Below are 22,644 nucleotides of genomic sequence, written 5' to 3'. Positions count from 1 at the left end.
AAACTGACAGCATCTCTATAGGACTAATGATATAGGTTGTTACAGTTGTAACAGGAGCTCCCCATCTTGGATTCTGTCCCCCCCCCCCCTCTATTTATGCAGTACCGAATCAGAATCGTTAAAATCATGTGACTTTTTGTCATATAAATGTGGTACTCTTTAACCCTTTCTAATCCTACTTCGGATTCGGAATCATTCACAAAGGATTCAGGGTTCGGGCAAATCCCAAAATGGTGAATTCGGTGCCTCCCTAAGGGGTAAGATGTTAATTCTAATGGCGGCTTCCCATTGGTTGTAGCAGGTGGAAGTGCGGGAGGAGTCGAGCAGCAAAAAGGACGGCAAAGCTCACTGTGACGAGGAGGAGCTCCGAATGCACCAACTCAACATCCAGGTCCGGGAAGTCTTTGCCAACCGCTTCACTCAGATGTTTGCCGATTATGAGGTGTTTGTGATCCAGCCCAGCCAGGACAAGGAATCCTGGTTCACTAACAGGGAGCAAATGCAGAATTTTGATAAAGTGAGTTTTGTCTTGTTATATGTACCCCCATACTGTACTGTGTAGCACTATGGCACCTCCTACCCATATGTATAAATACAAATATACAGAGAAGGAATGTTCTGGGCACACAATAAGCTGTACCCCCATACTGTACTGTCTAAGGGAAACACTATGGCACCCCCTACCCATATGTATAAATACAAATATACAGAGAAGGAATGTTCTGGGCACACAATAAGCTGTACCCCCATACTGTACTGTCTAAGTGAAACACTATGGCACCTCCTACCCATATGTATAAATACAAATATACAGAGAAGGAATGTTCTGGGCACACAAGAGGAGGAGGCCCAGCTCCTGTTGCAAATAGAAAAGGCTGCTAGTTTGGGGCAAGTGATAATAATGGGGGATTTTAATTACCCTGATATTGACTGGGGCAATAGTACTGCCAGGACAGTAAATGGGAACAAGTTTATAAACTTGCTGCATGACCTTTATGTCACAAGTTGTTGAGGAGCCAACCAGGAACCATGCTATACTAGATCTAGTGATCTCTAATGACCCAGAACGTATAGCAAATGTGCAAGTGGTTGAACCCCTGGGTAATAGTGACCATAATGTTATTTCATTTAATGTTTGGTGCAGGAAACAAATTTACACGGGGGCAACAAAGACAATGAATTTTAGGAAGGCAAATTTTAGTTCCTTAAGGGCAGCGCTTCAGGGCATAGATTGGGGCATTATGTTTTCTGATAAAAACACAGAGCAGAAATGGTTGTCATTTAAAATGATATTAAATCATTACTGTTCTCAATTTATTCCATTAATAAGAAAAAGTAGAAGTGTTAAGAATCCCCCTATGTGGCTTAACTCTGAGGTAAAGAAGTTAATAGGGAGAAAAAGGAAAGCTTTTAAGAAATATAAGTCAGAGGGGACAGTAGCTGCGTTTAATGAATATAAACACTATAACAAGTGTTGTAAAACAGCAATCCGGAAGGCAAAGATAGAAAATGAGGAGCGCATCGCGGCCGAGGCCAAGACTAACCCCAAAAAGGTTTTTAAGTATATTAATAGTAAAAAGATGCAGGTTGAGGGTGTGGCCCCATTGAGTTATAATAACAATATGGTTACAGCGGATACAGAAAAGGCAGATGTGCTTAACCAGTTCTTTTCTTCTGTGTATACAGTAGAGGAGCCTGTGGGCCAAGTCTCACCCAATAGCTGCACTGTTGCCTCAGCTCCAACTACACAGTGGTTGGCACAGGATATGGTGCTTAAAGGGTTACACACGATAAATGTAAACAAGGCACCTGGGCCAGATGGAATACACCCTCGGGTACTGAGAGAGCTAGGGGCAGAATTGCAGTGGCCCCTGTTTCTGATATTCTCAGACTCTCTTTCATCAGGTATGGTACCTAGGGATTGGAAGAAGGCGAATGTCATTCCCATATTTATACAGGGAGTAAGATCTCAGCCTGGCAATTATAGGCCTGTAAGTTTGACATCCGTGGTGGGCAAGTTATTTGAAGGCTTGTTAAGGGATCACATTCAAAATTATGTAGTGGAGAATGGCATTATGAGCAGTAATCAGCATGGCTTTATGAAGGACAGGTCATGTCAGACCAATTTAATTGCTTTTTATGATGAGGTAAATAAGAAGCTGGACAGTGGGGATGCAGTAGATATAATCTATTTGGATTTTGCGAAAGCATTTGATACCGTTCCCCACAAACGACTGCTTTCTAAGCTAAGGTCTATTGGTCTTAGTGAAGCCGTTTGCACATGGATAGAAAACTGGCTACAGGATCGGGTACAGAGGGTGGTTGTTAATGGTACATTCTCTACTTGGAATAAGGTCCTCAGTGGGGTCCCTCAGGGTTCTGTACTGGGTCCACTTTTGTTTAATTTGTTCATAAATGACTTAGGGGAGGGTATTATGAGTAATGTATCAGTGTTTGCAGATGACACAAAACTCTGCAGACCAGTCAATTCTATCCAGGATGTGACATCCCTGCAGCAGGATCTTGACCAACTGGCAATCTGGGCAGCTAAGTGGCAGATGAGATTTAATGTGGATAAATGTAAGGTCATGCACCTGGGATGTAAAAATATGCCCCCACTTATACCCTTAATGGGACTGCACTAGGCAAATCCATAATGGAGAAGGACCTTGGAGTCCTTGTAGATAATAAACTTGGCTGTAGCAAGCAATGCCAGGCAGCAGCTGCAAGGGCAAACAAGGTTTTGAGCTGTATTAAAAGGGGTATAGATTCACGGGAGGAGGGGGTTATTCTTCCCCTTTACAGAGCACTGGTAAGGCCCCATCTAGAATATGCTGTTCAGTTTTGGTCTCCAGTGCTCAAACGGGACATTACTGAGTTAGAGAGGGTCCAGAGAAGGGCAACTAAGCTGGTAAAGGGTATGGAAAGTCTCAGTTATGGGGAAAGACTGGCCAAGTTGGGTCTGTTTACACTGGAGAAGAGGCGCTTAAGAGGTGACATGATAACTATGTATAAATATATAAAGGGATCATATAATAACCTTTCTAATGTTTTATTTACCAGTAGGTCCTTCCAACGGAGACGAGGGCACCCACTCCGTTTAGAAGAAGGGAGGTTCCATTTAAACATTCGGAAAGGATTTTTTACAGTGAGAGCTGTGAGGTTCTGGAATTCCCTCCCCGAATCAGTCGTGCTGGCTGATACATTATATAACTTTAAGAAGGGGCTGGATGGATTCTTAGCAAGTGAGGGAATACAGGGTTATGGGAGATAGCTCTTAGTACAAGTTGATCCAGGGACTGGTCCGATTGCCATCTTGGAGTCAGGAAGGAATTTTTTCCCCTCTGTGGCAAATTAGAGAGGCTTCAGATGGGGTTTTTTGCCTTCCTCTGGATCAACTAGTAGTTAGGCAGGTTATATATAGGCATTATGGTTGAACTTGATGGACGTATGTCTTTTTTCAACCCAACTTACTATGTTACTATGTTACTATGTTACAATAAGCTGTACCCCCATACTGTACTGTCTAAGGGAAACACTATGGCACCTCCTACCCATATGTATAAATACAAATATACAGAGAAGGAATGTTCTGGGCACACAATAAGCTGTACCCCCATACTGTACTGTCTAAGGGAAACACTATGGCACCCCCTACCCATATGTATAAATACAAATATACAGAGAGGAATGTTCTGGGCACACAATAAGCTGTACCCCCATACTGTACTGTCTAAGGGAAACACTATGGCACCTCCTACCCATATGTATAAATACAAATATACAGAGAAGGAATGTTCTGGGCACACAATAAGCTGTACCCCCATACTGTACTGTCTAAGGGAAACACTATGGCACCCCCTACCCATATGTATAAATACAAATATACAGAGAAGGAATGTTCTGGGCACACAATAAGCTGTACCCCCATACTGTACTGTCTAAGGGAAACACTATGGCACCCCCTACCCATATGTATAAATACAAATATACAGAGAGGGAATGTTCTGGGCACACAATAAGCTGTACCCCCATACTGTACTGTCTAAGGGAAACACTATGGCACCCCCTACCCATATAGTTACATAGTTAGTTACATAGTTAAATAGGGTTGAAAAAAGACCTGTGTCCATCAAGTTCAACCCATCCAAGTAAACCCAGCACACCTAACCCACACCTACCAATCTATACACTCACATACATAAACTATAAATACAACCACTAGTACTAACTGTAGATATTAGTATCACAATAGCCTTGGATATTCTGATTGATCAAGAACTCATCCAGGCCCCTCTTAAAGGCATTAACAGAATCTGCCATTACCACATCTCTAGGAAGGGCATTCCATAACCTCACTGCCCTCACCGTGAGGAACCCCCTACGCTGCTTCAAATGGAAGCTCCGTTCCTCTAATCTAAAGGGGTGACCTCTGGTGCGTTGATTGTTTATATGGGAAAAAAGAACATCCCCCAACTGCCTATAATCCCCTCTAATGTACTTGTACAGAGTAATCATGTCCCCTCGCAAGCGCCTCTTTTCCAGAGAAAACAACCCCAACCTCGACAGTCTAACCTCATAGTTTAAATCTTCCATCCCCTTAACCAGTTTAGTTGCAGTCTCTGCACTCTCTCCAGCTCATTAATATCCTTCTTAAGGACTGGAGCCCAAAACTGCCCCCCATACTCAAGGTGAGGCCTTACCAGGGACCTATAAAGGGGCAAAATTATGTTCTCATCCCTTGAGTCAATGCCCTTTTTTATACAAGACAGCACTTTATTTGCTTTAGTAGCCACAGAATGACACTGCCTGGCATTAGACAACTTGTTATCTACAAAAACCCCTAGATCCTTCTCCATTAAGGAAACCCCCAACACACTACCATTCAGTAGATAGTTTGCGTTTATATTATTTCTACCAAAGTGCATAACTTTGCACTTATCAACATTGAACCTCATTTCCCAGTTTGCTGCCCAGTTTTCCAATTTTGTCAAATCGCTCTGCAAAGCGGCACATCCTGCATGGAACTTATAGTTTTGCACAATTTAGTGTCATCAGCAAAAATAGAAACAATACTGTCTATGCCCCCCTCCAGGTCATTAATAAACAAGTTAAAAAGCAAAGGCCCAAGGACTGACCCCTGCGGTACTCCACTAACCACACTGGTCCAATTAGAAAATGTTCCATTTACAACCACTCTTTGTACTCTATCCTTCAGCCAGTTTTCTATCCAATTACAAATATTATGTTCTAGGCCAATATTCCTTAATTTGATCATTAACCTTCTGTGAGGTACTGTATCAAACGCTTTAGCAAAGTCCAAGTAGATCCCATCAACTGCCATTCCAGCATCAAGGTTCCTACTCACCTCCTCATAAAAGGCGACTAAATTAGTCTGGCAAGATCTGTTACCCATAAAACCATGCTGGCACAAACTAATAGTATTGTGAACTGCAATGTATTCAAGTACCCTATCCCTTATTACCCCTTCCAAAAGTTTTCCTACTACTGATGTCAGACTAACAGGCCTATAGTTTTCAGGCTGAGAACGGGATCCCTTTTTAAATAACGGCACCACATTAGCAATCCGCCAGTCTCTTGGCACCATGCCAGACCTCAATGAATCCTGAAAAATTAAGTGAAGAGGTTTGGCAATCACAGCGCTCAGCTCATTTAATACCCTGGGATGAATCCCATCCGGCCCTGGACCTTTGTTTACCTTTACATGTTCAAGTCTCTTTTGAATTTCCTCCCGAGTGACCCATGCGTAAATACAAATATACAGAGAAGGAATGTTCTGGGCACACAATAAGCTGTACCCCCATACTGTACTGTCTAAGGGCAACACTATGGCACCTCCTACCCATATGTATAAATACAAATATACAGAGAAGGAATGTTCTGGGCACACAATAAGCTGTACCCCCATACTGTACTGTCTAAGGGAAACACTATGGCACCTCCTACCCATATGTATAAATACAAATATACAGAGAGGGAATGTTCTGGGCACACAATAAGCTGTACCCCCATACTGTACTGTCTAAGGGAAACACTATGGCACCTCCTACCCATATGTATAAATACAAATATACAGAGAAGGAATGTTCTGGGCACACAATAAGCTGTACCCCCATACTGTACTGTCTAAGGGAAACACTATGGCACCTCCTACCCATATGTATAAATACAAATATACAGAGAAGGAATGTTCTGGGCACACAATAAGCTGTACCCCCATACTGTACTGTCTAAGGGAAACACTATGGCACCCCCTACCCATATGTATAAATACAAATATACAGAGAAGGAATGTTCTGGGCACACAATAAGCTGTACCCCCATACTGTACTGTCTAAGGGAAACACTATGGCACCCCCTACCCATATGTATAAATACAAATATACAGAGAAGGAATGTTCTGGGCACACAATAAGCTGTACCCCCATACTGTACTGTCTAAGGGAAACACTATGGCACCCCCTACCCATATGTATAAATACAAATATACAGAGAGGGAATGTTCTGGGCACACAATAAGCTGTACCCCCATACTGTACTGTCTAAGGGAAACACTATGGCACCCCCTACCCATATGTATAAATACAAATATACAGAGAAGGAATGTTCTGGGCACACAATAAGCTGTACCCCCATACTGTACTGTCTAAGGGAAACACTATGGCACCCCCTACCCATATGTATAAATACAAATATACAGAGAAGGAATGTTCTGGGCACACAATAAGCTGTACCCCCATACTGTACTGTCTAAGGGAAACACTATGGCACCCCCTACCCATATGTATAAATACAAATATACAGAGAAGGAATGTTCTGGGCACACAATAAGCTGTACCCCCATACTGTACTGTCTAAGGGAAACACTATGGCACCCCCTACCCATATGTATAAATACAAATATACAGAGAAGGAATGTTCTGGGCACACAATAAGCTGTACCCCCATACTGTACTGTCTAAGGGAAACACTATGGCACCTCCTACCCATATGTATAAATACAAATATACAGAGAAGGGAATGTTCTGGGCACACAATAAGCTGTACCCCCATACTGTACTGTCTAAGGGAAACACTATGGCACCTCCTACCCATATGTATAAATACAAATATACAGAGAAGGAATGTTCTGGGCACACAATAAGCTGTACCCCCATACTGTACTGTCTAAGGGAAACACTATGGCACCCCCTACCCATATGTATAAATACAAATATACAGAGAGGGAATGTTCTGGGCACACAATAAGCTGTACCCCCATACTGTACTGTCTAAGGGAAACACTATGGCACCCCCTACCCATATGTATAAATACAAATATACAGAGAGGGAATGTTCTGGGCACACAATAAGCTGTACCCCCATACTGTACTGTCTAAGGGAAACACTATGGCACCTCCTACCCATATGTATAAATACAAATATACAGAGAGGGTTAAAAACGAGAGGGTTGGCCAATTATAACACAGAAGCAGTAATATTCTCCTGTCGCCATCCAGGCCTCGTTCCTATCAGACCAGCCGGAGCCCTACCTCCCCTTCCTCTCCCGGTTCCTCGAGACACAGATGTTTGCTTCCTTCATCGACAATAAAATCATGTGCCACGATGACGATGACAAGGATCCAGTTTTACGGGTATTTGATTCTCGGGTGGATAAAATTCGCCAGCTAAACGTCCGGACCCCCACTCTCCGCACATCCATGTACCAGAAGTGCACCGCCATCGAGGAGGCCGGTACGGATAATGGTTAAAAGGCGTAATTTACTTATAATATTAAAGGGGAAGTTGACCTTTAAGTTAACTCTTAGTATGTTATAGAATTGCCCATTCTTAGCATTTTTTCAATTGGTATTTATTTGTATACTTTTGAGTTATTTGCGTTCCTCTTCTGATTCTTTCCAACTTTCAGATGGGGGTCACTGACCCCAACAGCCAGAAACTATTGCTCTTCAAGGCTACAATTTTATTGTTATTACTTTTTATTACCTATTTTTCTTTTCAGGCTCTCTCCTATTCCTATTCCAGTCTCTTATTCAAACCACTGCCTGGTTGCTAGGTTAAACTTGAACCTAGCAACCAGATAGCTGTAGAAATTCCTGAGCTGCTGAACACAAAGCTAAATATTTCAAAAACAATAAAGACCAATTGCAAACTGAATAACCTGCTCTATATCATCCTTAACGTTAATTTAAAGGTGAACTACCCCTTTAACAGCGCGCAAGTAGCAGTAGCGCTAGGGACCCGTATGATAGGTGCAGCCTTTTTAAATGTGAACAGACAATATTTTTCCCTTTTTATTTTACAGTAAAAGCCATAGAGCAAAGACTGTCCAAAATAGACCACACGGCGATCCACCCCCATCTGCTGGATATGAAGATAGGGCAGGGAAAGTACGAGCCTGGATTCTTCCCCAAACTGCAGTCGGATGTTCTTTCCACGGGACCTGCCACAAATAAGTGAGACTTTCTCCCCAAAATATAAATGGAAATCTCCCAAAATAACCCCCTTTGCTGGCGATAAGAATCACATGACTGATTTTCCACCTACACCTTCTGTTTTGTTATGTATAACCTCCCACTACTGCCCCTGCTGGTGCTATTGTGCATGACCTGTCCCATCTGGGAATGTCTCCCACTACTGCCCCTGCTGGTGCTATTGTGCATGACCTGTCCCATCTGGGAATGTCTTCCACTACTGCCCCTGCTGGTGCTATTGTGCATGACCTGTCCCATCTGGGAATGTCTCCCACTACTGCCCCTGCTGGTGCTATTGTGCATGGCCTGTCCCATCTGGGAATGTCTCCCAATACTGCCCCTGCTGGTGCTATTGTGCATGACCTGTCCCATCTTGGAATGTCTCCCACTACTGCCCCTGCTGGTGCTATTGTGCATGACCTGTCCCATCTGGGAATGTCTCCCACTACTGCCCCTGCTGGTGCTATTGTGCACGACCTGTCCCATCTGGGAATGTCTCCCAATACTGCCCCTGCTGGTGCTATTGTGCATGACCTGTCCCATCTGGGAATGTCTCCCACTACTGCCCCTGCTGGTGCTATTGTGCATGACCTGTCTCATCTGGGAATGTCTCCCACTACTGCCCCTGCTGGTGCTATTGTGCATGACCTGTCTCATCTGGGAATGTCTCCCACTACTGCCTCTGCTGGTGCTATTGTGCATGACCTGTCTCATCTGGGAATGTCTCCCACTACTGCCCCTGCTGGTGCTATTGTGCATGACATCCCCTCACTGCCATGTTTGAAATATTTCTGCAGATGGACCAAGAGGAACGCGCCAGCACAGTGGAGGAGGAAGGACAGACAGAAGCAGCACTCAGAGCACCTTAGGCTGGACAATGACCAGAGAGAGGTAAGACTAGTCATGTCTGAGACAATTTGCAATTGGTTTTCATTGTTTGTGTTTTTTTTTTTTTAATATTAATTGTCGTTACTTATCTTTATATTCAGCAGCTCCCCAGTTCGAAATTGTCTTTATTAGATATCTCCCTCTTCAACTGCATGAGAATGATATTTATAAATATAGTTAGTCTGGGACTGCTGTAATGTGCCACAGACAGTCACTATTTATTGGGCTGGGGGGGGGGGGGTTGTTTGTGCCTCTGGGTACTGGGAATGCCAGGGGGGCTGTAAGGTGCCACAGACAGTCACTATTTATTGGGCTGGGGGGGCTGTTTGTGCCTCTGGGTACTGGAAATGCCAGGGGGGCTGTAAGGTGCCACAGACAGTCACTATTTATTGGGCTGGGGGGGCTGTTTGTGCCTCTGGGTACTGGGAATGCCGGGGGGGCTGTAAGGTGCCACAGACAGTCACTATTTATTTGGCTGGGGGGGGCTGTTTGTGCCTCTGGGTACTGGGAATGCCAGGGGGGCTGTAAGGTGCCACAGACAGTCACTATTTATTGGGCTGGGGGGGGCTGTTTGTGCCTCTGGGTACTGGGAATGCCAGGGGGGCTGTAAGGTGCCACAGACAGTCACTATTTATTGGGCTGGGGGGGGGGGGCTGTTTGGGCCTCTGGGTATGCCAGGGGGGCTGTAAGGTGCCACAGACAGTCACTATTTATTGGGCTGGGGGGGGGCTGTTTGTGCCTCTGGGTACTGGGAATGCTGGGGCCTATTTTGGATCTCGGCCCAGACCTGAATACAATACGGTCCCATGAAGGTGATGATGTGTTCATCCCACCTCTGTAAAATCCATTATCACATATCGATATCTCCCCTTGATACAGAAAAATCTTATTTTTATGTTCCTGTTTTTCACAGAAATACATTCAAGAAGCAAGAAATATGAGCAGCGGGATCCGGCAACCCAAACTGTCCAACCTGTCACCCTCTGTAATTGCGCAGACCAACTGGAAGTTTGTGGAGGGGCTGCTGAAGGAATGTCGGAACAAGGTGCGGGGTGAATGCCGGGCTGCACTTCTGTGTCATCTCTTGTTCTCTGTCAGATTGTAATTGGTATTAGCTACACCTGGGTGTTAACATTGGGCAAATTATCATATTATAATAGGGGGCTGAGCAGAGAGGAAAGCATTATAAGCTTTATGCAGTCCTTACCAACATGATTTTCCAGCCAGAGCCGATCAATGTCTGGCTTTAACCATGCAGCTAGTAAGTCCCCAGACTATATTGGCCGCATATGGAGTGGGAATAAGAGTCAATTGAAAAGGCAAAATCCATATACTAAGCCTGCTTGTTTGACCCATGACGATTATTGGTGTATTTAGGCACCTTCTATATGAAAGTGGCTCGTCACTCACTTTTGCAGAGCCAATCAGAGGCAGATTTTTATATATTTCCTGTTATTTATATAGCGGCAACACATTTCTGCAGCGCTTTACAGAGATTAATCATCATTCATATTAATTTCTGCCCCAGAGGAGCTTTTAAGGTCCCTATTACATTCACACATTTTCACCTTGCAGATAGTGCCCTGGCTGGGATTGAACTCCGGAACCAAGCAGTGTCAGAGCAGTAAAGCTGCCCATACACGGGCAGATCCGCACGCTTGGCGATGTCGCCAAGTGAGAGGATCTTCACCCGATATCCCCACCTACGGGTGGCCGATATCGGGTAACATGTAGGCCCCAGGGCCAAACGATCGAATTCTAACGGCGGCAATGGGGCAGTCGGTTCGGGGAGCCGATGCGATCTCCGATCTGACTGAATTTTCTAACCTGCCCGATTGATATCTGGCCAATTTCAGGCCAGATATCGGTCGACCAGGACCCTCTTTTCTGCCCCTACACGGGCCAATAAGCTGCCGAATCGGTCCAATGGACCCATATTGGCAGCTAGTATCGGCCCGTGTATGGGGACCTTAAGTGTGTTTGATTATTGTGGGAGTTGTAGTTATGTAGCCTGGCTGATAAGTCTCGTTATTGTACAATTGCAGACCAAGAGAATGCTGGTGGAGAAGATGGGAAGGGAAGCGGTAGAGCTGGGCCACGGAGAAGTGAGCATTACAGGGGTAGAAGAGAATGCTCTGATCGCCAGTCTGTGTGACCTGCTGGAGAGAATTTGGAGCCACGGTCTGCAAGTGAAGCAGGTACATACAGTCTTGTTGTGCTGACACAGCACAGGCACTTCCTGTTGGAGTCCCTAACCCCTTCCTGTTCTTGTATCTCAGGGGAAGTCAGCCTTGTGGTCACACTTACTGCATTACCAGGACAGCAGGAGGAGAGCGACCTGGGGCAGTCTTGGCGGAACAGGTGTTTTTTTCAGTAAAAAGTCCTGAAAGGCATAGTATTGACTAATAGTGACTAATAATGTTTTGCACTGGGGTTCTTTCTTGAGTAGAACAAATCCCTAGATTATTGTACTTGGTAGGAAGGTGGGGGCCCAGACAACTCCCCATAGGCCCAATAAATGGTGACCATCTATGGCATCTTACAGCAGCCCCTCCAGCATTGCCAGAATTCCCAGATTGCCAGTCTGGGCCTGAAGGCAGGAAAGAAACCATTGCTAACCTATTCCTGTTAATAGCAATGATTGCAGCAGTGCAAGAGAATTCTGCTGAAATTCTGTCGCTCAGTTCCCTACTTCATTAAATAACCAGTATCTTTCATTTTAGATTTGGTACTGGACTGTGAGAGAAGGAAGTCTGACCCCTTTCTGGTCATGTACCCCCTAAAGATCTCACTTGTTCAGGATATGAGGTGAGTGTGACTGATGTATCTGGGATGGGGAGCTGGCCTCACACATGTATAACGTAGCCTTTATATGCTCACAGAACCCCTCAGTGACTGCTAATATCCTTATCATTTACAGTAGGGGGTACATTATCCCTTATAATACATGAGTGATACTCAGAGTTCCCTGTATAACTCAGCCTGCAGCCTTGTGCCTTTATATGGGGGGCACAGAACCCCTCAGTGACTGCTAATATCCTTATCATTTACAGTAGGGGGTACATTATCCCTTATAATACATGAGTGATACTCAGAGTTCCCTGTATAACTCAGCCTGCAGCCTTGTGCCTTTATATGGGGGACACAGAACCCCTCAGTGACTGCTAATATCCTTATCATTTACAGTAGGGGGTACATTATCCCTTATAATACATGAGTGATACTGTATAGTCACAGCACTGTTCCTTGTAGTACAGAAGTGAGGCCCCATCATATACAGAGAGAGGAAAGGCACGGTCAGTAGTTACTAAGTAAATCCCATGTAATTCGCAGGCATATTCAGAACATTGGAGAAATCAAGACAGATGTAGGGAAGGCGCGAGCCTGGGTCAGGCTGTCTATGGAAAAGAAACTTCTGTCCCGGCACCTGAAGCAGCTGCTGTTGGATCATGATCTCAGCAAGTGAGGCTCGTGGGGAATGCTGGGTAATCTGTGAGCAAACTGGGTTGTTAGTAAATAAACAATACACCCGGTTCCCTTGTGTCCCCCAGGAAGCTGTACAAGCGCTACGCCTTCCTGCGCTGCGACGATGAGAAGGAACAGTTCCTCTATCATTTGCTCTCCTTCAATGCTGTGGATTATTTCTGCTTTACTAACGTGTTTACAACTATCAGTAAGTTCAATGGGCTCTGTATGACTGCGTGTATGGTATTGTTCCTGTGTGCGTCAAACTATGTATTCCCCCCCCAGATGCACCACTAGGGGCAGTTCATCTTTAACTTTTACTATGACATAGACATTGATATACTGAGACATTTTGCAATTTTATTTTTTGTGGATTTTTAGTTATTTAGCTTTTTGTTCAGCAGCTCTCTCCTGTTTGGGATTTCAGCAGCTGTCTGGTTGCTAGGGTCTTGTTAACTTTAGCAACCAGGCAGTGGTTTGAATGAGAGACTGGAATATGAATAGGGGAGGCGCTGAACAGAAAGATTAGGAATAAAAAGTATCAATAATAATAAAGAGGAAAGTGCACAGAGCAATAGGTTTTGGCTGCCAGGGTCAGTGACCCCCATTTGAAAGCTGGAAAGACATAGAAGAGGTAGGCAAATACTTCAAAACCTATATAAAATAAATCATGAAGACCAATTGCAAAGCTGTAAGAAATAGGACATTCTATAACATACTAAAAGTTACCTTTAAATGATTCATTTGCCATAAAATAGCAATCATTTGATTGGCTGATATATTAAAAGGAAGATAATCAGGAGTGCAAGCGTTCTTACTACCATTATACACTGAGCTTTGTGCGTGCCCTGCTTTACTCAAATCCAGGGATCAAGTCTGATGTAAAAACAAGTAAAACCATTAAACAAACTACCAATAATAAAATATGAAGACCAATTGCAAATTGTCTCAGAATAGCACTCTCTACATCATACTATAAATTAACCGCAAGGTGAACAACCCGTTTAATAGCTCCTGACATTTATAGGAATACCATGAGTATAGAAGTAGCTGCTTATAGGATTATCATGGGCGGAATAGCTGCCGTCTGGAACGTATGACGGATAATTCCTACGCTGATCATATCCACGGAGGTCACAAATAATTTCATCTCCGATTAGGAGTCATATTCTCCATAATCTTGTTACTGGCTCTAGGATTAGAGTAACATTTAGAAACAGATATTCTCTGACCTGTTACATTGGTACTTGTGACAACAGAACATTCCGTCTGTAAAATGCATTTTTCTCATTCATTTGGAATCTGTTATGATTTCTTTTTTTCCCTTCGCTCTAGTGATCCCCTACCACATCCTGATTGTCCCTAGCAAGAAGCTCGGCGGCTCCATGTTCACAGCCAACCCCTGGATCTGTATATCTGGGGAGCTGGGAGAGACTGGGGTACTGCAGGTTCCCAGGAATATTCTAGAGATGACGTATGAGGTTTGTCAGCTTTGACCTGTGCTGCTGCTGTTCTGATCCAATCTCCTTTCTGCTCTTTAATATCCTATGATACATGTTTGGCCCTTTACTATCTCATCTGATAAACTGTACAATCAGTGTAATGTGGGGACTGCCTTGTGTAAACCATTTAGTGGCTACTAAGGGGCACAAAACAGACCAGTATGGAGTTGCCATAGGAGCAATGAGGGACCAGTGACCCAATTGTGCTCTTGTCATTCAATAAAGCAGCTTTTCCAGCTGCACTGCCCCATATACAGTCTGCCCTGTCTTTAGATCAACTGTATCCCCATATTAAAAGTAGGGGCCCCCCTGTTACACGTTCTGCAGACTGGGAATTAAATTGTGTGTTTCTTATCTCGTTCCTCAGTGCCAGAACCTCGGGAAGCTGACGACTGTACAGATTGGACACGACAATTCTGGCCTGTATGCCAAGTGGCTGGTGGAATATGTTATGGTCCGAAATGAAATAACTGGACACACCTACAAGTGAGAATCCATTCAGACACTACTTTTAACCCGTTCAGCACCCACCCATATGTATAAATGAGAGGAAGGAGAAGGAATGTTCTGGGCACACAATAAGCTGTACCCCCATACTGTACTGTCTAAGGGAAACACTATGGCACCCCCTACCCATATGTATAAATACAAATATACAGAGAAGGAATGTTCTGGGCACACAATAAGCTGTACCCCCATACTGTACTGTCTAAGGGAAACACTATGGCACCCCCTACCCATATGTATAAATACAAATATACAGAGAAGGAATGTTCTGGGCACACAATAAGCTGTACCCCCATACTGTACTGTCTAAGGGAAACACTATGGCACCCCCTACCCATATGTATAAATACAAATATACAGACAGAGAAGGAATGTTCTGACTGCTTATGTTTGTAGGTTCCCTTGTGGGCGCTGGTTGGGAAAAGGAATGGATGATGGCAGTCTGGAACGTGTGCTGGTTGGAGACCTGCTTACATCCAGTACAGACACTGAAGAGAAACCATGCCGGACCCCTCCCCTGCAGCACTCACCCAGCATGATCAGGAGGCTTGTGGCCATATCCCCCAATAGCCGACCAAGTAAGTAGAAAGTATAAATAGATAGAGTGATAGATAGTCATCTGCCTGCACTACTGATTTGTTCCCACTCTCTGTCCCAATTCCCTGATTGTCTTCTCCTTATTACACTGTCCCACTCTCACCAGAGATGCCCATTCCAGGTCATTACTCTCCATGTATTTTGCATGGATAACACTTGGGTTAATGAGATTTCCTTCTCTTTTAGAATTAAATACGGGTCAGATCCAGGAGGCTATTGGAGAAGCAGTGAATGGAATTGTGAAACATTTTCATAAACCAGAGAAAGAGGTAACTGCAGGATTCTAGTCCTAGAATACTATAATCAGAGTGAGGTGGTGATACTTGTGGCGCAGTTAGTGGGGTAGTAGGGGTCTTCTGTATGTACCAGTAAATGGGAGCCGCAAATCTAACGAAGAGATCTCTGCTTCCAAACTTGTTTCTTGTAGTTCTCGAGATTTTGAGCCTGTCCTCCCTTAAGGTGGCCATACACGGTAAGATCTGCTTGCTTGGCAAGGTCACCAAGCGAGGGGATCTTCTCCCTATATCCCCCCACCTATGGGTGGCCGACATTGTGCTAATTCGGTTGTTTGGCCCTGGGGCCAAATGATAGAATAAGAATGGCAGGTGTAGGGGCAGTAGATTCGGGGACCACATCAACGTGCTGATACGGTCCCTGATCCGATGGAAAAAAACTGCCCAAACAAGGCCGATTTCAGGCCAGATGTCGTTCATGGCCATTCACGAGCAGATAAGCTGCTGAATCGGTCTAAAGGACAAATAGCGGCAGCTAGAATCGGCCCATGTTCCTTTAGCCCCCTTATGAATGCTGGGGGTGCTGTGCAAGTTAAGTGCTATCTGGGCCACCATACATACCATCTGTGTTATCTAAGGTGCATATAAGTTACAGAATGGGGCCCACCAAGAAGAACAATGTACGGGGTGTTTAAGTGAAGCAGGTGAGGATCAGAGATCTCCCCTGTCAGTCACAGGGCTCCCCTCCAGTTTGTACAGCAGCCCCCTTACTTTTATCCATGGTCTATTTATCTTTAACCTCACACAGCAGTTTTAATATAAAGGGGTACTTATATATATGAGTTCATTACATGGGTGCGTCGTCATATTCCAGAAATATACTGCTGGCTGATAAGGAAAGTGACTTGCTGTTTAATAATCCTGCCTGTGAATAATAATGTTATTGTTGTCTGTAGAAGTCCATTTAGACCTTGGGTAACAGATAAGATTTGCATCCAGTCCAAGACAACACGGACCCCCATGCTACAGTAAGAGCTGAGGCAGTTGGGATTTGTAGTATTCTGTGCCAGTCACAGAGGTGGTGGTTTCTAATTTCCAAAGACTTATTGGGTGGCTTCCTACTCTCCTGCTGGTCAGAGTGATTTATAAGGTGCCTTCCTACTTGTGCCAATCACAGAGAGGCTCGTTGGGCGCATTCCTGCTCTCCCGTGCCAATATTAGAGGGGTATAATTGTTGGCTTCCTGCTATCCTATACTGGCTAATCACATAATACATTGTGGTGGACAAGGCTTAATTGGGTCGGATCATTCTCTTGCCTTCTGTAGTTAGAAAATGCTGAGAATCCCCGGATTGCCAGTGTCTCTGTATCACCTTCTTCGGAAAAATGTTTTTACCTTCCAGAGAGGCAGTTTAACGTTATTACTGTGCGGAGAGAACGGACTGGTGTCTGCCCTTGAACAAGTTTTCCAGCATGGAATCCGATCCCCTCGGCTTTTCAAAAGCATCTTCATCTGGGACTTCTTAGGTAATGTACGGGGGTAGGATCTGGGCTTGCCCGTCATCATCATCATAGGCCGGCAATATCGGGCTAATTCAGTTGTTTGGCCCTCAGCCCATACAATTGAATTGCAATGATGGAGGTAGAAGAGGTTGGAGCGAGAACCACATCATTGAGATGATGAGGTCCCCAATGCGACTGGTTGGGTAGGGCTGTCGGGGGTCCCCATTCCCATAGGCAGATAAGCGGCCAAATTGGACTAAAGGGCTCAAATTAGCAGCTTAAATCTGCCTGTGTACCACCACCTTTACTTGGCCTTTAGACAGGGAGGGGGATAAAACCCTGCAGCTACATTCTAGATACAATATATATATATAATATATCACCCCCTGCAGAAAAAGCACAAGCTTATTACGAATCTCTGGAAGTGAATGAATTGGTGCCAGAAGAGGACTGGCAGAAACGGGCGCGGAATTTCTCCCGCTTTATTAACGCCATTAACAACAACCCTAGAAACATTGGGAAAGACGGCAAGTTTCAGATGTTTGTTTGCTTAGGAGCCCGGTAAGTGGCCACGATATTCCCCCATATGCATCATTTCAACATATTGTGAATTTTCATCCCATTAAGAACGAGTGCGGCCAATAGGTTTGGCACCCTATTGTATTGGAAACAAGTATGAATTTAATACAGACCTTTAGAGCAATGGTGGACATAAAGGACAAGGAAAGTGCTATTCCCTGGGGTAACATTGGCACCCTCAAGTAAATCACTAACCTTAGACTCCGTGACTGGCAGATACACAGTGAGTCGCATGAGACATTTTACTATACTGTGCATACGCTGGTCCCAGACTCCCAATCTAGCATGAAGCTCCACCCCAGTCACCTCTTTATCTAGCATGAAGCTCCACCCCAATCACTTCCTTATCTAGCATGAAGCTCCACCCCAGTCACCTCTTTGTCTAGCATGAAGCTCCACCCCAATCGCTTCCTTATCTAGCATGAAGCTCCACCCCAGTCACCTCTTTATCTAGCATGAAGCTCCACCCCAATCACTTCCTTATCTAGCATGAAGCTCCACCCCAGTCACCTCTTTATCTAGCATGAAGCTCCACCCCAGTCACCTCTTTATCTAGCATGAAGCTCCACCCCAATTACTTCCTTATCTAGCATGAAGCTCCACCCCAATCACTTCCTTATCTAGCATGAAGCTCCACCCCAGTCACCTCTTTGTCTAGCATGAAGCTCCACCCCAGTCACCTCTTTATCTAGCATGAAGCTCCACCCCAATTACTTCCTTATCTAGCATGAAGCTCCACCCCAATCGCTTCCTTATCTAGCATGAAGCTCCACCCCAGTCACCTCTTTATCTAGCATGAAGCTCCACCCCAATTACTTCCTTATCTAGCATGAAGCTCCACCCCAATCACTTCCTTATCTAGCATGAAGCTCCACCCCAGTCACCTCTTTATCTAGCATGAAGCTCCACCCCAATTACTTCCTTATCTAGCATGAAGCTCCACCCCAATCACCCTTATCTAGCATGAAGCTCCACCCCAGTCACCTCTTTATCTAGCATGAAGCTCCACCCCAATCACTTCCTTATCTAGCATGAAGCTCCACCCCAATCACCTCTTTATCTAGCATGAAGCTCCACCCCAGTCACCTCTTTATCTAGCATGAAGCTCCACCCCAATCACTTCCTTATCTAGCATGAAGCTCCACCCCAATCACTTCCTTATCTAGCATGAAGCTCCACCCCAGTCACCTCTTTGTCTAGCATGAAGCTCCACCCCAATCACCCTTATCTAGCATGAAGCTCCACCCCAGTCACCTCTTTATCTAGCATGAAGCTCCACCCCAATCACTTCCTTATCTAGCATGAAGCTCCACCCCAATCACCTCTTTATCTAGCATGAAGCTCCACCCCAGTCACCTCTTTATCTAGCATGAAGCTCCACCCCAATTACTTCCTTATCTAGCATGAAGCTCCACCCCAATCACTTCCTTATCTAGCATGAAGCTCCACCCCAGTCACCTCTTTATCTAGCATGAAGCTCCACCCCAATTACTTCCTTATCTAGCATGAAGCTCCACCCCAATCACCCTTATCTAGCATGAAGCTCCACCCCAGTCACCTCTTTATCTAGCATGAAGCTCCACCCCAATCACTTCCTTATCTAGCATGAAGCTCCACCCCAATCACCTCTTTATCTAGCATGAAGCTCCACCCCAGTCACCTCTTTATCTAGCATGAAGCTCCACCCCAATCACTTCCTTATCTAGCATGAAGCTCCACCCCAATCACTTCCTTATCTAGCATGATGCTCCACCCCAATCAATTCCTTATCTAGCATGAAGCTCCACCCCAGTCACCTCTTTATCTAGCATGAAGCTCCACCCCAGTCACTTCCTTATCTAGCATGAAGCTCCACCCCAGTCACCTCTTTATCTAGCGTGCAGCTCCACCCCAGTCACTGACTTATCTAGCAAGAAGCTCCGCCCCTTTGGTATTCCCATTTAGCCTTCCTTATCTTTTCAATAGGGAGCCAGCCAAAGAGCTGTCTACTTCACATGCACAGTAGACATCTCTTTGACCAGCTTTGTATTTAAAGGAGAAGGAAGGCTCAGAAAACTAAATGGGGCCGAGCTTCACATCAGCTAAGTGTCTTGGGCGGAGCTTCACAGTAGGTAAGGAAGTGACAGGTTTCTGCAAAATGGTTCAGCTTCTGTCTATGAAAGGACATCAGAGTGCTGGGAGAGAGGTATGTCATTTTTGAGGGTTTGCTTTTTCTTTAAATGGTGAAGAAAACGGCAACCATAGATTTCATTCAGCGCTGTTCTTCAGTCCAACCATGTGTTTGTAGGTAGGTGTTCCGTAATGTTCTATACTGGAGATTTCATTACTGCATGTTTCCTGCCTAGGGACCACCATTTGCACCACTGGATTGCACTGCTGGCCGACTGCCCCATTATAGCACAAATGTACGAGGAGACGGCTCTAATCAAGGACCACACGTTGGTGAACTCTCTAATCCGAGTGTTACAGACACTACAAGAGTTTAACATCACCTTAGAAAGCTCCCTCATTAAAGGAATCAATATCTGAAGCTTCCTGAGAACACAGCGAGCGATACTTCACCCCCCCCAGCAGTGGGCGGCGACGTCTCTGTGGACCCCCCAAGTCCCGCCACAAAGAGAGGGGCTTCCGGGAGCGTCGGAGGATTAGCAAGTCAGATGGAGCGCCATCCCTTGTGCGAGCGACTGGTTCAAGGAAAGGACCGAACCTCTTTTCTAGTTTGTTTTTCATACAGAAGTGGTGAAAGTGACTATTGCACAGCGTCATTTCCCTGCTGCCATGTCGGTTGCTTTCGTCCAATCACGTCGCTCTCATCCCGTCTCCGGACCACGGTGAAAGATTTCTCCCCGTTTAAATATCTGTTCCATTGTATAGATATTTGCTTTGAAGGCATGTCATCACTTATTTGCTGTCACAGAAATATATCTCTATTTTTCCATCCGATCGTGCTAGATCCCGGTGTTCGTGCAGAATTTCCCTTGTCAGTATTACTGTCTGATCGGAGGGGCGCAGCTATTGTAGATCACGCTACGCAGACACACAGTGATTTTTTTTTTTCACCCCCCCTCGGCTTTATTTAACTCATTGTGTGTTTGTTATTCTGTCTTTCTGTGGAACAAAGATGTGTAACCAGCGACTACAACTCCCGGGACCATGGGTGGTGCTGGGAGTTAGCCTTTTACAGCAGTTAGTGGGTTGCTGGCTGGATATCTAAACAGGGGTGTGTGGTAATACAGGGGCAATTGGTGGTTTCTTTATTGGACACTCCCCTTCCTCGGAGTCTTTTCTAAACTGCCCAATGTCATTTGCTTCTTATTCGCCTGTGACTCCCTCATCCTGCTGCTTCTCTGGCCGCCTACCATGCAATAACTAATGTTAGGTGATGGCACCCATAGGAACTGTTCCAGAATGACCGGACCTCTGTCACGCCATTTTCTAACTGTGCTAGACTTTAAACAAATAAACCTATTCTCACGGTTGGTCATCTGGATCAGAACCGAGAGGCACTTTTGCACAGAGCAGGCTAAAAATAAATATATTTACACAGTATCTGCATTTTGCTTTTGTTAGTGTGTGTCGGGGGGTGAGTGATCGCTCTGCTGCTAACTCTGAGTATCACTCATGTATTATAAGGGATAATGTACCCCCTACTGTAAATGATAAGGATATTAGCAGTCACTGAGGGGTTCTGTGCCCATATAAAGGCACAAGACTGCAGGCTGAGTTATACAGGGAACTCTGAGTATCACTCATGTATTATAAGGGATAATGTACCCCCTACTGTAAATGATAAGGATATTAGCAGTCACTGAGGGGTTCTGTGCCCATATAAAGGCACAAGACTGCAGGCTGAGTTATACAGGGAACTCTGAGTATCACTCATGTATTATAAGGGATAATGTACCCCCTACTGTAAATGATAAGGATATTAGCAGTCACTGAGGGGTTCTGTGCCCATATAAAGGCACAAGACTGCAGGCTGAGTTATACAGGGAACTCTGAGTATCACTCATGTATTATAAGGGATAATGTACCCCCTACTGTAAATGATAAGGATATTAGCAGTCACTGAGGGGTTCTGTGCCCCCATATAAAGGCACAAGGCTGCAGGCTGAGTTATACAGGGAACTCTGAGTATCACTCATGTATTATAAGGGATAATGTACCCCCTACTGTAAATGATAAGGATATTAGCAGTCACTGAGGGGTTCTGTGCCCCCCATATAAAGGCACAAGGCTGCAGGCTGAGTTATACAGGGAACTCTGAGTATCACTCATGTATTATAAGGGATAATGTACCCCCTACTGTAAATGATAAGGATATTAGCAGTCACTGAGGGGTTCTGTGCCCATATAAAGGCACAAGGCTGCAGGCTGAGTAATACTGGTCAGGATAAAGCAAGAGTGACTTCTAAATATCCTTATGTCTGAGATAAAATAAAGTGCTTTATTAGGGCACTGAATTCATACACTAGAATTACCACCATATCCAAAGTGGAAGTAATTCCAGGGTTCCCTGTTGTCAGTAGGTAATTCATCAGGGTGGGCGCATTGGTGCTCAGGGCAAGGGGCAAGTTTAGCCAGGCATGGACTGGCAATCTGTGGATTCTGGCAAATACCCTTGGGGGGCAGTTTGGACCTCTGTGTACTTAAAACGCCAGAGCCTTTTTTGAATCCCATTCCAGGCCTGGCCTCAACCCTGTATGCCCTAAATAATGGGCACTAGTGGCTGGTTATGCAAGGGGCACACACACTGGCAAGGGCTAAAGGGAGAGGCTTTATATACAAGTCATTTCTATTTGTGGGGAAAGTCAGTTTTAGAAATGGGTTAGTTTGTAGGGGAAACAGATTTAGCACAGAAGTCGCAGTTTTTGGA

The 22,644-nt window shown here is 44.9% G+C and overlaps 1 protein-coding gene across 4 annotated transcripts in view; it reads left to right on the top strand.

Annotated features, from left to right (window-relative positions):
* dennd5a (DENN/MADD domain containing 5A) overlaps window positions 1–21,317 on the top strand; it is a 38,775-nt gene extending 17,458 nt beyond the window's left edge. For 2 of the 4 annotated variants that reach the window (XM_031899879.1, NM_001127996.1), the window contains 17 exon segments: window positions 299–517; window positions 7,521–7,755; window positions 8,327–8,477; window positions 9,293–9,386; window positions 10,297–10,428; window positions 11,429–11,581; window positions 11,663–11,744; window positions 12,107–12,191; window positions 12,717–12,845; window positions 12,935–13,056; window positions 14,184–14,329; window positions 14,718–14,836; window positions 15,254–15,435; window positions 15,641–15,723; window positions 17,090–17,213; window positions 17,582–17,750; window positions 20,114–21,317. In XM_031899879.1, coding sequence (XP_031755739.1) covers window positions 299–517; window positions 7,521–7,755; window positions 8,327–8,477; window positions 9,293–9,386; window positions 10,297–10,428; window positions 11,429–11,581; window positions 11,663–11,744; window positions 12,107–12,191; window positions 12,717–12,845; window positions 12,935–13,056; window positions 14,184–14,329; window positions 14,718–14,836; window positions 15,254–15,435; window positions 15,641–15,723; window positions 17,090–17,213; window positions 17,582–17,750; window positions 20,114–20,297 — 2,409 coding nt within the window. In that variant the 3' untranslated portion in view covers window positions 20,298–21,317. 4 annotated transcript variants of the gene reach the window in all.
* Window positions 21,318–22,644: the final 1,327 nt, after the last annotated feature.

The sequence above is a fragment of the Xenopus tropicalis genome, chromosome 4, assembly GCF_000004195.4.
Source record: "Xenopus tropicalis strain Nigerian chromosome 4, UCB_Xtro_10.0, whole genome shotgun sequence".
In the NCBI taxonomy this organism is placed as follows: Eukaryota; Metazoa; Chordata; class Amphibia; order Anura; family Pipidae; genus Xenopus; species Xenopus tropicalis.
This window is presented reverse-complemented; position numbering and strand designations above follow the sequence as displayed.